Raw genomic sequence first — 17,090 nt, 5'->3', positions numbered from 1 at the left:
TTTATTTCAGGATGCTCTAAAACTGAGTGACACCCCTGTTACTTAACTCTCACTGCTTCTTCTCCAGTCTCATTATCAAAAGCAGAGTGCACATTTAACTGTTGAAGGGCTAGGAAGCAGATTTCATTTCTTTCTGTTAGTGGTGATGGAAGATTTTGCAAGTGGTGGTAGACTGAGGAAGTTGACCCATTCAGAGCACTACTGAAATTGTGCTGTCTTTTATACTACTCTGAAATTTACTGGAGCTACAAAGGAGTCAGTGCTACCTTTCAAGCCACAAACTGCTGCTCTGTTACTCTTCAAGTTTCTCGATAAAAATAACCCACTGGTGCTGGATATAGTGGTGTTGAGACTCTGATGTTCTTTTGCACAGAAATACTCTGGTTAACAGAAAGTCATTTTCACCTTAGCTCGGGGGACTCAACCATCTGACTTTTAATTTTGCTTAGGATAAGTGAGAATTCACTGCTGCTGTTTGTTTTACCTGAATTGAAAAGAGAATTAAAGTTATATAGAAATGGACTAACATTTAAAGTTCTTAATTAACCCGTATCTAACAGAGATAGCATAACTGATGTTTTAATCAGTTCAGTTGGTGTCAAATACCTGAAAGTGTATTTATACACATTGTGTATATCAGAATTTTCAAAATAAATCATTGGCACCATACAACTTTCTTTTAGGTGTTTGTTAATGTCATTAAAATGTATGGAACCTAGATTATTGTTCCTATTAAAAAAATTGGGTGATAACTTTGGCTTCATGCTCTCTGGCATGAGAGTGGTCTCTGGCACAGAGCAGTGGTCTCAGTGTAAAAAAAACAGGTTGAAAATAAATACCAAAGTAAGTGGTTAATGAGTAAATGAAAATAAACTGATCCTGTTTAGTTCCTAATTTGCTTGTTTATTAAGTGTCTCAAAATTTTCCTCAGCAACTGCAGCATTCATACAGATAAGAAGTGCAGTTCCCAAATCCTCAAACACTGTTTGTTACCGAAGCTTTTATCCATTCAGGCCATCAAATCAATACACAGATAATGTCCACTGAAGGGAAACATTCCTTGGATACCTCATGGCTATATTGACTGTCTGGTGGACTCGTACCATGTTCAATTAGTACCACATGCCTTGCAGAAAATTCCATATGCCATTTGCTAAATGAGACGAAAATTCGATTTTTTTTTTCAACAGCAAAACTTTTGTAGTTTTTGTGTGTAAATGTGCATCAGGTTACTATTTTCTCATTAATCCATGTTCAAAACATAAGATTAGCCACGGGACAGGGCTAATTGTAACTACTGGGCAGTTTGATAGCTGACACTAGAGTCTTCTGAAGAGGCACAAAATTCCTGTGTACAATGTATGGCAAATGTGAGACTTCACTGCTGTCCCCACATTTTCACACATTACTCCTCTTTAAAATGGGCAGTGTTTAATGCTTAAAAATGGGTGTAGGATTATGGTAAACAGTAGCTGTATTCTGATTTTTATGGTCTGCTATGATGGAATTATTTTCAGCCACAAAAATGCTGGCACTTTCTGTATTTTTTTTCTCCCAGTGGATTTCATGTTGTATTTTTATATATTATTTTAATATAAAAATTTTCACCAAAAACCCCCACCATTTACTAATGACTTAGACAATGACCATAACCATATTAGGGGACATAAAGTTGTGACATTTTACTTAATGCTACTGCTGAACAGTTTAACAAATTATGAATTAATGACAAAAAAAAAAGAAATAATTTGCTATTGTCATGGAAGTCATTGAAGAGCTCAGTGTTTTCCCCACAGTAGGAGTGTTTACTATGGAGAGAGATTGTAAATGTTCCTGTTGTCAGAAAAATGAATACATAGAATAAAAAAAAGTGTAAAACTGAGTAATGTAAGGATGGTTAAAGATTTCAATGTAACCTTTCTGTCCAATGATAAATATCTACTGATGAGTTTAATTGGGAAATGTAATAGACATTTAGAGTTTTGTTACATTTAATTAAGAGCACAGTCAAGAGTCAAGAGGCAAATGATGTCTGTCTTTAGGTAACTCATGATTGGATTTTGTAACAAGTGTCAAAGAGTTTAAAATGCTCTTTCTCAGCAGCTCAAAACTAAATAAGCCAAAAATACTGTAGCATAATTTTATATACCTATGTGAAGTATATCTGAAAAAGCTAATGAGCCATAAAACCAGATAGAAATAGTGTCTGGGAGAGAGGAAGAACTGCTTCATCCAAAAGAATCATCACAAGCCAGGCAAATATCTCAGTGAAAAGCACATTAAATTATTAATATTATAGCAAAGTATTTAAAGAGTATAATCCCAACTGCAATTATTTCTTTAATATTTTTACACTTTCATTCCTTGGGAGGGAGTAACAGCATATATATCTGATATGGAAAATAGACATCACTGTGATGCTGTTTGAACACATCACCACGTCAAGGCTTCAGTTCTGCAAACATTCCTGCACGACACTGTTTACGGGGAGCATTCCCTCTGAAATAAATTGAGGCTGCCTCTGTACACTGAAAGTTGTGTGTGAGCTTAAGGATGGACTGAATTGCTGTGTCTCCTTAGTGGCTAACCCAGGCTTTGAAGCTCACCCTTAAATGGAGTTGACACAGTGGAAACTGCAACATATGTGGCCTTCCCCTAGAACACTTGAGGGCTCTTTGGAAGAATGTTTCTTTTTTTTATTTCTGTTCTAACCAGCATTAATTTCCTGTTTAAGAAGAAAAAACAAACCCACACCACACCAAAATTAACATAACAGCAAGACTTTTTTAGTTTCTCTCTTTGGTTGATGTTGAATTTATCTTCATTTTAGAAGAAAATTTGTGCAAGTTTTTTTGGTTTTCTTTTTTTTTTTTTTTTTAGGTCAGATTCAATTTCTGCTTCTGTCAGTCAAATTGCAGTAGTGTTGATGGTTAGTCACTGATAGCTTGACACGGCCTGAGTAAAAACATACTCAGTAGGATTATGTGCATGTGTTTCTAATAATAAAGAGCACAGTCCCAGAGCATCCTGTTTGTAATGAGGTTTAAGAAGTGTGTTGTGTGTTTCAGTCATGTGGTGATAATAGGATAGAATACTGACTTTGGTTCAGAGTCTGCTATCCTCAACACAGGTACCCAAACAGTGTTAGTAAAGACTAATGAAACTGGCTAACCATTGTGGATTTTAAAGCTGCATGCATGCAGATTAGGGGAGAGAGAAGGAAGTGACAAAGAGAGCGTTGGTTTTAGTAATTAAGCCCTCCCATTGTGCCATGTTCCTGTGAGATCAGTTAGTACCCTTTGCATTTTCTTTCACTGTTATTTGAACTATGAAAGAATGATATTGATGCCTGTTGCTCTCTCGAAAACTGTTCTTTTGATCTCCATGGATCTGAAATACTGTGGGTCTGTTTTACAGCCCACTGATATGAAAAGACTATTTCTCACAGAAATTAGATCAGTTCCTACCAGCAGAAATCATACTGTAGAGTCTTTAATTATAATATTATTCTAATTACATGAATCAAGTATTATTACTGTACATTTGCACACCTTTCATAGGAAATAAAGCATGTATTGATTTCAGAGCTGAAGAATTCAACTGTCAATGTGAATGTCTGTTCTTCAGTACATTTGGAGTGTTTGCAAATTGCCTTGGAAGCTTTGACATAATTTCCATGCCTAGGGTTATTTTGTGAGTGACATGCTCTGGACACTGTTAATGTTGATTTGAATAGCTGAAGTGAGAAATATTTTTGTTTAAAGCAAAAATTATGCACTCCTGCTAGTTATTTATCCTGCTAGTTATATATATCCTGCAGTTTTAAAATCCCCAGATGAATTTAGCTGGTCAGTTTTGGAGGTAAAAACTGCATGCAGCCAGAATTTCTTCTGTGTTTTTCCTTGGAAATTGGGTGGTTGGTTTCTTTATTTGTCATCCGACAGCGTTTGCAGTAAGAATATCACGAGCCCAATCTAAATATCTGCCACTACAATCGTAAGGAAAACAGGTGAACCAAGATCCTCGGGGTTTCTGTGCTGCTGGAGACAAGGTACTCCTTTGTCCCAGGGACAGGGTGCTTCTTTCTCTCCTAGCCGAGAGAAATCTTGTCTCCACTAACACAGTAGCTATACTTGTGCTACAGCCTGGCTTTGTTTTGTAGAAGATAGTTCAGGTGAATGCACAAAGTATCAATATTAAATTTTCCTGTTGTTTACAATGAAAAAAACCCTCAGATCTACCCTGGTTTAGTGTCAGAGGAAACCAGTGTTTCCAGCTACTGACACTCTTTCAAGTTGGTTTACTCCCCTAAGCAATGAAATAAATTTCTTAGAGCAGGAGGGATTCAGTATTGTTTCTCTGCAATTCTACATAGTCATGTAATATTAATTTCATTTCATTCTATGTGTTTAGAACAAAAAGTGATGCAGCTCTACCTTTGTCTGCTCCAGGCAGGTCTGAGGCAGAACCTGTCCAAAAATGATGGGATTCGATGCCGTCATATTTCCAGTTGTCCCTTGTTTTCTGGGAGGGATTGGGTGCAATTCAATAATCTGGAATGTTTGTTTACTAAGTTAGATATTCCCCTAGGTTTTTCAAATAAATTTTCATGGGGCCAGGAAACATTTCGGTCTCAAAAGAGTGAATCAGACCATCCGAGTCACAGCTAAAAGTTTAATGGCTAAAAAAAAAAGACCTTTGAAATTAGGCAGGAATGGCAACCAAAACCATAAACAATAAAAATAATAAAAATAAACATGGTATAGGATGGCACAAAGAAAAGAGCATGAGGTGGACAGAAAAAGCAGGGGTGCCGGGTTTAATTGCAGAACTCTTGGGATGAAGACCAGAGGTACATGTGGCATTCAGATGGAAAAGGACTCCTTCTGCCTCCCTGCATGTTTTGGATTTTCAGTTCCGACAGTGACAGGCCCTTCCGACATCACACCTCCAAATGCACAGATTAAAAAGCATAACAGTATAGTGTGTGTGTCAGATACTTAACAGAGGGTTGTATTTGGCATAGTGGAAAAGCACCTGTTAGATCCTCCATTTTCTGGGTCTGTGCTTTAGTAATACTCCTTATCAAGCAGTTCTACTTAATGACTGAGGCAGCATAAATTTTTTAATAATTGGATATATTTTCAGTGTTCATATTTAACAGTTTCAGATGTCTAATTATGATTTTCAACCATTGAAGCATAGTGTTTTGGCTGCAGAAGCTTTTGTGTGTTAAAGGAGTTCTGATGCAGAACATAAGCTGCTCCAGCTAATCTACATGATGGTTTAAAGGGAAATATATCTTAGTGGATATTCAAGGTAGCAGCAAAACAGTCTGGAAAGTTCACTGAATTAAAGTATGCAGCTGTGAAAATGAACCAATTCATTTGTGATACTGCAGTGCATACTCTAATTGGTTCACACTGCAATAATTGCATTCATCCATTATTATATATTTTTAAAATTAACTTTAAAAAGTGTAGGACTAAAGGTTCTGGGGTTTTTTTTTCCCAAGTGTAGTGTTTTTTAAAGAAAACTTTCAGCCCATACAAAGAATTGAGTCATAGTACAGAATGTGTTTACGTTTAAAATAATGGAATAAATCATTGTCCAATGTGTGAGCTTCTGATACTTGCATTTCTGAGGTTTTGCATGCAAAAGCTTTTGTCTGTAAGATAAGAACATAAGAAATACTGTTCACACAAAACTACCGATATGGTTTTTTTTTCTGAAATCTTGTGAAAGCCCAGTTCATTTAGCATCTGTACAGCAAAAATATTTTTGACCGTGATGCTGGCAATCTTGTTTCATCCACCTACAGGTATGAAATAAGAAAAAGGTATTTTCTTTGAAGGTGTTTTGTTTTCAACCCCATTTGAGATGGAGATTAGAAAATTGTCAGAAGCAAAATTTGTTTCTCTTGTTACATCTTTCCCCTTGCTAGCAAGAAATAAGACCTTAGAGTTAACTTAAGAAATTGCTTTTCAAGATAAGATAAAATATGTTCTTCTTTTCCTAGCTGAAGCCTTCACCTTTTTTTTTAAGGGGTTCTGAATCCTTACTGTGTGATTTTTTTGTAAGATGCTGCCAGAATGCTTTCACAGAGGACAGATTTAAAACCACTATAGGTACCAAATAGAATGGATTCTTCTTTTCTTACAGAGGTTTATGGGATATACTTTTATTTAACTATTTTATTACTGGTAAGATGCCCCAAACTCTCATATTGTGTGGAGATTTCTACAGTCAACAGAGGGAAACTATATGCTGAAATACAGTGAAAATATTGCACCTTGTTGCACAACTTTTTTTTAGGTATCTCTTATCCTCAGCAATTGATAGTATTTAATCACATAAAATCTTCATCATACTTCAGAGATGTGTTAACAGACATGGAAAGTAATGTTTAGTATTGCTTAGTGTTGTTTTTCCTTCTGTTCTGATGTCAGTGGCACCCAAGTATATTTTGTAAACATGACGCTCTGTCTGTGCCTCATCATCAGCAAGATTTGGAGGCATTCAACTGGTGTTATTCTCCAAGGCCTCTGTGTTTATATGACTCCTTGGCTACTGAAGAAGCACTTTGCAGGTTTTCTGATCTTTATGGGAGAAAAAGGAATAACCTATTGCCAGCTTTTTCAGGGTGTTGGCAAATCTTGATAACTTTTTATATATATATATATATATAGTATATCAGTTTATTAATAGATATATACAGCTGTCCACTGAAATTTTAAAATAGTTATAAATATTTATGTACTGCATTTCAGAAATAATAAAAAATAGCAGACTTTTTTTGAGCCAAGGAATTTGGGCAAACATTTTAAATATCAGTGGCACTGCATATTTGTGTATGCTTCCAGTCAATAGATAGGATTTCAAAGCCTGTGTAGAACAATATATACATGCACATGTATAGTATACATAAAAGTAGATATAAGTAAATAATTTTTTTGTTTTGTCCTGTTAAGGTGCCTTTATTCTTTATCACTTGAGCAACTCAATGCAAGAAAGGAGTGTAAGATAGAAAAATATGGTTGCCTTCCTTTATTTAGAAGCTGATTTTTCTACTGTTAGTGGGTTAGACTTGGGATGAATTTAATTAAGTGAAAAGGTTTCACAGACTTTCAGTTTGAATTAATCAGTGCTAGGCACTTTGTTCTATAGTTGATCCCAGAATTTCTGTGGAATTCAGCCTCACTTGACTTATGATTGAAAGCCTTTATGAAAATCCCAAGGAAAATCACTGTAAATAGATTTATGTGGTTAAAGCTAGATGTATAGTAAATACACAGAAACTCACATTCAACTCAGTGAAAATTTTAAAATGTGAGCTCTCTTTTTATCATTTTGTGCTCAAGATGCTAAACAAACACTTTTTGTTTGGAGCAGCCTCCTGTGAAAATATTTTATAACTCTACTATGGTAGTTAAATCAAGAGCTTATGAAGGCTACTTCCTTTACCAAAAAGTTTTACAGCATAATTTTAGTGGCATCCCTGTTATTGAAAACACAAGCATCCTGTTCAAAGAGTAAAATAGAGAAGTAAACATAATAAGTTGCCAAAATAGCATTGAATTATACTAACAATGTGTTAATTAATGAATCTAAGTACATGAGTCAGGGAATTAATTTCTGGGAGGCACTGGTCTCATGCACCAAATGCCTGTGTTTGCCTTCTAAATCCCTTTATTATTGCAGTTGTGCACACCTGAGCCTCGAGTTCAAACAGGATAAGCCAAGTCATTGAAAGTGTTGGCTATCATTCGCCAGTTGAGAATTGTTATTCTGCTTATATTGAGACATATAATCTATTTTTATGCTACAGAAATCAGTAATTGTACAAGAGGAAACAGCAAGGAGCTAGGTGTTGGCCGAAGTTGGCAGTATTCTTGGGAAAACTGCGTTCTCTCATCCACCGTTGAAGAAACAAACCACCTGTTTCCAAGAGAAGCACAACTGACAGTCACATGCATCATCATTTGTACTAGTTTAGAAGCTCTGTTGGTTTACTTGTCTCATGGAGCATTTTGTGATGATAAATTTACAGCTGAATGGTTGAGGCTTATTTGCAGTTGAGCTCCAAAGAAGGTTTTCTCTTCCATTTGCATTCAATCAATCCTTACTTAGAGTTTTCTGTCTGCGTTGGAACACACGTTCTCTAATGAGAAAAAAACCTTGGGGGGAAATATTGATTCACTATAAAGCTCTATACATGATTACTTACTGGCACAAAAATTGCCAACTGCAGAAGTATGGAAGCACAGAAGAGAGCCTTTCTGTTTCTCATGGCAGCATATGTTTATGACACATTTTTGGTGCTGGAATGTGGCAACGTCTAAATATAGGGCCTTTCCCTCATTCAGAACAAGGCTGTCAGGGTTTCTGTCGTGCAGGATGGCTGCTCCCCCAGCCAGGTGTGCCATTCTGCAGATGGCAGGAAGGCACAGGGCAGAGGTACAGAGTGGGTGCTCTGGCACATGCTGGTGGAGCACAGAGACCTGCCTATGTGCTTGAAGAGATGTCTCACCCCAGGGGGAGGGAGCAGCAGGAGACTGGGAGAATAACACTCACGTTAGGTAAGATCTCAGTATCATGTTATGTGAAAGCTAAGCAGAGAATTTAAAGGCAAGTTTATTTATATCCCAAACTACCAGAGAAACTGAAATCTCTAGCAGCTGACTTGGAGCTCTGTGACTACTGCTTAGACAAATTTATTTTTCTCTGAGTATCCAGTCTTGGTTCTGCCCACAGCTTTTTCTAATATTATAACTCACTCTACATTAGAAATGTCACTGAACAAATTTTCCATTCCATTCTTTTTCTCGAAGTATCTAGGTACACTGCCACAAATCTGAATGGTTGTGTGCATGCAGGACCTTCTTCCAACCACGCTGCTGTCTGCTCAGTTGGTGGTAGCCAGCATTTTCAAAGGCTGCCTCTTCTGCATTATCAGCAGCACCTGAAGGGAGAGGGTGTCCCACAGACTTCTGTGATGCCAGAGTCTGGGTGCGATGTTTGCTATGATTATGGCAGGACAGTGGCTCTCCACCTGTCAGGAAAGGGTTTCCCTGAGGTTTGACAGTTACTGTCTTAGCAATGGGCAGCTCTTAAGGTAGGAAAAAGAAAGGAAGGACCCATGAAACAAACAAATGAACAAACATACAGAATAAAACAGAAGAAAAAAGTTTGTTGCACACTAGTCTTCAGAAAATAATGACTTTTTGGTGATACAGAGAAGTATCTCCCTACAGTGCTATGTTTTGTTGAAGTTTTACTTCCTAAGTAGTTTGGCCTAGCTAACCACTGAGTTCAGAAAGGCTTTCCAAGCTCCCAGATCCCTGTCCCAGCTGGGTAGCTGAGCCACATCCTTGGGTCAATGACAAGCATCATACATATAAAGGCTCTTTATGTATACTGTTTTTCAGTGCCTCTCTGTTTAAAAGATTTCAAGTGTTAATTCAATCAAATCATATAAGTCAAATATACATAATTACACTATGATCTCCTTGTGAAGTAAAGAATCAAATGTATGTTTTGATAAGGTATCTTCTCTTTTTATGCTCATTTCTTGCTGATTAGCTAAGTTAAGTAACTTTGTGGTGCATGTCTCAGTCAAATTAGTAAGCTATTCAAGGTAATAAATGTTCAGCTAAAACACAATTAAAAAAATTGTGACATTTATTATTTTTCTTTAACTTAGTTTATTTAATTAAAGACAATATCTTCTGATTACGGTTCCTTGTTAGTGTTTGTTTTGGGGATTTTTTTGTTTGATTTGGTTTGGGGGTTTTGAGTTTTTTTGTTTGTTTGGGGGTTTTTGTCTTGGTTTTTTTTTTTTTTTTGGTGAGTGGGTTTTTTTCCCACTTCATCAGTTTAGAAAGTGGGTATTGTGAATTCAGTTAAGGTGGGAATTTCATCTAATATTGTGATAGCACATATTATGATATGAGATTTACTGTTTCATATAAATTTGCTAAAGAGAAAAATTAATTTTGTAAGATATTTTTCAATCTTGTAGTCTCTGGCTGTGGCTTGGGCTATTTTTTTGGGTTGGTTTTGTGGGTTTTTTCCCTTCTCTTTTCTTTTTCATGCATCAATATGGTTATTAAAAGGCCTGACTGGGTCCACAGTTACATGTGGACAAACTTACTATTTTGAAATCAAGTCCTGGGCTGTTACTATTTTTGTATTATGACCTGCTTGTTAGGATGCATCTGGATTTGAATCTTAATATGTTTTAAGTAAATAGGAAACTTGAAAGTAATATTTAAGTATTGTGGAACCTTGCAGAACTCAGTGCATATTTCACAAGCCCTGTTGGTTGTTAATGATGATCCCTGAAATTAGAAGGAACTGTCATTTTGATGCATAAATAAATACATGTTGCAGTAGAAGCAATGAAATCTAATTTTTAAATAAAAGCTCTTATTTTTAAATAAGGCAGTCTTCAACTGTTATTAACTACCACCAATCAATTCATACTAACTGCTCATTTACTTTCATGGATTAATTTAATTCTGGACTAGGTCTTTGGCTAATGAGAATAAAATGCAGAAAAATAAACCTCACAAAACCAAACAAACATATTCCCCCACTCTCCTACCCCTCCCCCCCAACCAAAAAAAAAAAAGGGAATAAAAAAGGGAATCATAAAAATGTAGGCATATGACTTGAGGTACACATGAGGAACAGATGTGGCAAGTAAGAAGATGCTCACTTTTCCACATGCCAAGTAAAAGGGCAGCCTAATCCCGTGGGTGAGAAAATTGCAGAGAATTGACCAGATTATGACAAGATACCTTATTTCTATTTTCAAGACTTAGGTCTCCATACACCACCCAGAACCCCAGGAATCAGAATTTGCTTTTGAGCCCCGAGGCTGTTATCTGCAGCTGTGCAATGTAGGAGCACACTTTGGATACATCAGTATTTGAGGGCACTGGCTAATTTTTGGCTAGCAGTGCAAGTGCGTGTCTGTTTGCTGATGTAACCATGTCGTGTCTCACATAACTTCTGCAAGGCAGGTACAAGCTGCAGAGTGGTGAACCACTCAGACCTGATGATGGGTCATCTGCTTACATGGTTAGAACCAGTCAGCCTCAATTTACTAAGAATACCCACACAGTCGATGATATTCCAGTAAGTTCAAATTCAGAGATAAGGAGTTCTTATTTTATTTGAGAGTAAGTGATGGGTAGATCTTCGTGCTACCCGTGAACAGGGCAGACACTCCTCTGCTAGATTTGCACATAGCATTCAAACACTCAGCTTGGACTGCTGCAGTGCTGTACAGGGCTGCACCCTCCCAGCATCACAGAATAGGGCTGGTTATGTTTTTATGAAAGTATTTCTTGCTGTCTTTACTGCTAGCTTCTGGGTCCAACAATAGAGGGTTTTTTTCCAGTAACTTGGTGTTTTGGAGAGCCTGTTAGGAGACACTGAACAAGGTTGTTCATATTCATGGAGCAAAAGGCAGCTCTGACAGTGACTACCTGCGTTTGCTTTCCCTCTTGTCTCCGAGCACACGAATGCACTCAGAGCTCATGTGTTGAACTGTCTTTTTCTGACAAATGTTGGGAGAACTCAGTACTCTCTCTTGCACAGGCTTCGGTAAAAGATTTTAGCTGCTGAACAAGAATTTTCTGTCTGAGTCATAGTGAAGACAAGTAGTTTAGGGAGTATGGAGGAAATCCTCACAAACCAGAAGTCCAGGCCTTCTCTTACACTAACCTGTAGCTAGTAAGGACGCTGGAACCTCGTGCAGTGAGAGATGTATGGTCTCAGGTGTATGTGGCACTCTGCTCTTAGATTTCCATCTGCTTTCATGCAAGGTACTGTTTTAGCATGCGAAGTACTAATTACGAATCTGAAACCTCTGAATGGGAAGCTGTTCATTCATACTAAAGACCTTTTCCTGGGGACATTGTGCCTTTCAATGAGGGTACACAAGCTGGAAGCTCATTCAGATATCAGGAAGTTGACAGAAGGCAGAATGTTATCTGAGAGAGCTTGGAACTGGTAGTCCCAAAATCCTCCTACTTCAAGGTGGGCTGCATCTCGGTATATTTGGTTCCTGAGCAATGAGAGGGAGGATGATAATGGGATCTCATAAATCTCACAGCATACAGTAGCTGATTGGTTGGAATATACATTAAGTGCTGGGTGAAGAGGAGCTTTTTTTAGAAGTAGACTGTTTTATAACTATATTTTAAATGTTTCATGGAATGCCTAAAGCAAAAGATAGCATTTCTTTTTAATCAGGGTATTTATTTGTTGAAATAAATGAATAATTTATTTACTTGCTATCTTGGTTGTATGTCTTCTTTCTGTGGATCCTTGTCAGGATGTACTTCAAATGGATATTTTTAGACAGCAGTGTTGGTCTTGGGGAATAATTGAAGCATAGCAGTAGGTGAGTTATATGTCCCTGTAGTTGGCCTTTGGACCTTTTGAATGTCAATTTTTATAGTAATTTCGTTACTTGAAAACATGCCGTGGTGATTAAGTGTTCACATCTTTTATCCCAGAAAATCAGTTGCCATCTTTGCATTGATCAGTCAGGAATACTGCAAGCCTTACTATGTTGTGTTCAGCTGTCTCCATGATACACATAAAACAAGTACAGGGTAATTTTTCCATCTGACTTTCCTTCAGTCTGATCTTGTCTCTACTGTTGTTAATGCAGATCAGGTAGTATAACTCAAAGGAGTCTAAATGCACGCCTCCTAAGTATGTTTATGGGTATTTGTCTAATTATTTGTCTATTTTGACAGTGACTTGTGTGCATACATGTTTGTGTATTTATTTGCACGCCTGCATGTACTTGTCAAATTACCTTCCAGAGTTTGCTTCCAAAATGCTGGGCCTGGTTCTCAAACTTGTACAATTACTTTACTTTAAAAGATTTTTGGCAAATATAGATAAGTGCAATCCAAGAGTGGTCTCGTATCAAGAGGTCTAAATTAACAGTTGATGAGATAATGAAAACCAAGTATTTCTATAACAAAAAAATCACAGGAATACCTTTGAATATTTATACCATTTACTGCATATTTCATTATAAAAGCATCTTGTATGAAATAAATATTTGGCAAAATTAAGCTACAAAAGCATCCTAGGACTGTAACAAAATGACACAAAAAGAATGCAGGGAAGCATCGTTCATTGCTGTTTATTACTATAAGTTAAATTACTTCAGCTGATTATCTCAAGTGATGTTAAAGAACTTCATCTCCAAGAGAATGAAATCACTCTCTGAGATGTACTTAAAAGTAGAGTTAATGGCTTAACTTCCTTCATAAGAGCATGAAATTGTAGTTCTGGATGTTTTAAGTACTCGAGCAGACGTATATGTAAAAAAGGAATCTACTTGTAATAAGATACAAGGATCACCTAATTTTGCACTGATAGATGACCGATGATAGTGTAGAGAGTTTGAAAGTATGACCATTAGCTTGAGGGTTCCATGTGCCAGGATCTCTGCCAGACAAGACGTTTTTCATGAGCATTATACAAACTTTCAAAAAATGTAAGATTGTGGGAGATTTCTAAAATATTCTAGGAAATGGATCTTGAGGCAACCCTTCACAGAAACTGTGTGCTATCATAATCTAAGTTCAAGCAATTTAACAAATAGGAGTCAACTTTATTTTATTATGTTGTAATGACTTCATAGCATATGATAGAAATAAATAATAATAATATATGAAAAGAAGCTAGATACTCCCTCAGCTTGTAAACAGTTTATGGCATACATATTTCTGTGAAAAAACTGCTGAAGTTCCAAATATAGTTACTGATGTAACAACTCTCTAATTTAAAGATCATTTTTTCAGTGAAAATAAAATTCCTGAACAGGCACAAAACTGTGGCCTCGCTTGATTTCCGCGCCAGTTTCATGCCCAAATAGATTGCATTATGCTGTGAAGATACCAGAACGGATACAGAACTGATATAAAAGCTGATATAAACCCACAACACTAGAAAGGCATTGTCAGGCTCGTGATGTAAAGACTCATCCCGATTTCCTCTGGCTTTCAAAAGTTGGGTGTGGGGTTGAATACTTAACCTGCACGCAAAGGTGCTGCCTCGGGGTGTGACAGTCACGGGCTGGTCTCTGCGAAGCCATTGTCCAAATATCTGACAGGAGCTGTAGCTCTGGTAGACTCTAGCACATGCAGAATATGACCACTTTTGGAAGCAAGTCTAGAAGATTCATCAGAGTTTTTCTCACTCCTGTGATAGATACTGTTACATTTTAATGTCTTTTGTAATGGTCCTCCCTTTTTTTTTTTTTTCCCGCAGCGATGCAGGGCAGAAATCTGGGTCAATAAGTCTGGTCTTTTCTTAATATTAGCTAACCTTCATGCCTTCCCTTTCTTGAATGACCCTGTTAAATCCATCTCCCAGCATGGGTTACTAGTGGGTTATTATTTTCCTATATCTTTATACTAGTGTAATAATGAAATTACTAAATCACATATATCCCGGAGCTGTTGATTAAGAATTGCTTGCTGGTACTCTTTTCAGTCTTCCCTGCCATAATTTGCCTTTTTTTGTTCTAATGAGACTTAGTTCTCTCCCTCTTAAATAAGTTTTTCCTACTAACCAGTGCTGGATGAATTTCCTTTACCACACTTCCTTTTTCATTATTTTTTACTTTGATTAGTTTTATACCTAAAACGGAACAATTAACATAGAAGAAAACACATAATAAATATTATTATAAATATCAACACATTATAAATTAGGTGTATTACAGTGATTGGGTTAAACATAAAATGATATGTTGAACCAAACTTGAGACTTAAATGAAATAAAATGTTTATGGAACAAATCTGTGACATGCAACAGCATAATCATAACAACCTACTGGAGGCATAGGATAAATAAAATGTAAAAATAAGAATTGCACAGTGACTCTTAATGGTTAGCTGCATTTTCTCCAGAGCTCAAGCATAATTGTAATACATTTTCCAACTGTTTCTTTCTCCTTACAGTACTTGGGGTGTATAGAAGTCTTACGCTCAATGAGATCTCTTGACTTCAATACTAGAACACAGGTTGCAAGGTAAGACTTTGTACAACTATGCTTTTTTAAGTAACTTCTGACTTGTGTCCCCAGAGTGGAAAGGCTGGGAAGATGGCAAAACACATAGTAAAGAATTTTGGACACCTTCAGTCCACTTTCTAATTTTGCTTTTACAGGTAAATCTCTTACTTGGTGCTAATACAGCTCCAACAGGGCTTAAGGGATATTTTCTTTGTGGATTTTTGATATGCCAGGAGGTACTTTAGAAAATGTTTGCCTGTTTGTTATGCCAATCTCGTTACCAATTTCATGACATTCAAGCCAGTGAGGATGAAAATACTCTTAAAATCTATGATGCATGGGCAAAATTAGTCTAGGAGCTGTTTTGGGGACCTGTGTTTACAGATTTTTGCATTAATTTCTTATGAAAAGGTGTCAGAATTTCTTGGGAAAAGATGTCAGAGTGCAAACCATTTGTATCCTAAAAAGGATAGAAATGAAAATATATCACCACAATGACACCAGAGACAAATGGAATAACATTTTCTTTTTCAGACTGTATGCAAGAAACAATAAGCTTGTATTATGTTCTTACTGCAATTCTTTTAAATGTGTCATGGTATTTTCGAAAGAGCAGTACATAAGTGCAACGCTCTCTAAAGAAGTGTCCATGAATCATTTTGTTCTAAGAAGAATATTTTCTAAGAACTATAGGAAACGGTGTTTTGCAGGCATTTTCACTTGAAAACCTGAGTCACTGATTTCAGAGGAATGTGATTTCAGAGGAACGAGGCACTCGTAGCAACTCGAGACCGCAATTTGCAATTTCTGGAATTGAAATAATGAAGAAATCCTTTCCAAAGAAAGGATATAAAGGATATAAAATGGCACTACTGGATACAGTCCTTGAATTTCACCTCTTTGAGGCATCTTGCAGTTGCCAATAAGTCTATCATAAACCATTTGTCGTGTCATAAACAGTTAAGTGTTTCTTTTATCAAATGAGAAAAATTGCTTGGTTTTAGGCATGCATGCTGATCGTATGGTCTATATGCACTGACTTTTGAGTTATACTTGCATACAGCAGCTTTGAGTTGGACCCCATAAGTCCCCACAAACATTGATTTGTCAAGATGCTGCATTGATGAAAAGCATAAAAGCCCAAGGAGAGGTAAATGACATAATTCTCTTTTTCAGGCGATGTGGACTATGGAGGTATTTGAGAATTTTACTACTGTGCTTTTAAAAAAACGTCATCATGTACATTTCTGATGTATTTGCAGCAGTGAACTTTTAAAATTATTCCATGTCTAAGCAGACTTGTAGTTCCAATGCAGGTGGTCCATTTGTGTTTCCCACTCAGAAGCTCAGTGATACTGGCCCGTGAAACAGTTGTGATAATTACTGGGTTTGGTTTCTGTAACCAAAAGTGAACCGAATTCATCTTTATTTTTCTGCTATTTCCTTCACTATGTGTCTTCATTGGAATAGTTTTGTACTTTTCTTATTATCTAGCTTAAAGGCACAAGTCTGCCATTAATACTTAAGCATATTTGGTGATCTGAAGCAGTATGGTGTACACAAACAAAATATCTTTGTCTTGTAGTTCCTTCAGTATGAAAAAAAAATTATTCTTGGCTTTTACTGTGAAACAGACTTTGACTTATATTTTTTTCTGTTGAAGTTATAGCATATTTTACTACATGGTGGTCATTTTGTTGTCCCATCTTCCTCTGATCATGTCTATATCACAGGATATTTTTTTTCAAGGAGGAAGTCGTATCTTCCTGTTTTGCTTTTTATTTTGCATTTACAGGTTTTTGTTTATCATAAAACACTGAAAACTCATAATTTTGATCATTTAATTCTAAAACTTTTCTGAAAGCAGAAGTTTTTAGGTGACTTTTGAATCAGGATCTAGCATCTTAGGCTGCATTTCGTTAATTAATCTGGCTCTAGAAATCTCCTTGTCATGTCTTATGTTTTTGGTACTCACATACTTTGTCATACAGCATTTCTCATACAAGCCTATTGTTTATTATGAAAGTATTATTAA

The 17,090-nt window shown here is 36.5% G+C and overlaps 1 protein-coding gene across 13 annotated transcripts in view; it reads left to right on the top strand.

Moving 5' to 3' along the window:
* Window positions 1-17,090, top strand: part of SHC3 (SHC adaptor protein 3) — a 94,457-nt gene that overhangs the window by 38,196 nt on the left and 39,171 nt on the right. For all 13 annotated transcript variants that reach the window (XM_051777361.1, XM_051777355.1, XM_051777360.1 and 10 more), the window contains one exon: window positions 15,003-15,073. In XM_051777361.1, coding sequence (XP_051633321.1) covers window positions 15,003-15,073 — 71 coding nt within the window. The remainder of the gene's footprint in view (window positions 1-15,002; window positions 15,074-17,090) is intronic.

Source organism: Manacus candei, unplaced genomic scaffold (assembly GCF_025592945.1).
Source record: "Manacus candei isolate 608988 ecotype Guabito, Panama unplaced genomic scaffold, ASM2559294v1 h1tg000010l, whole genome shotgun sequence".
NCBI classification, from domain to species: domain Eukaryota; kingdom Metazoa; phylum Chordata; class Aves; order Passeriformes; family Pipridae; genus Manacus; species Manacus candei.
This window is presented reverse-complemented; position numbering and strand designations above follow the sequence as displayed.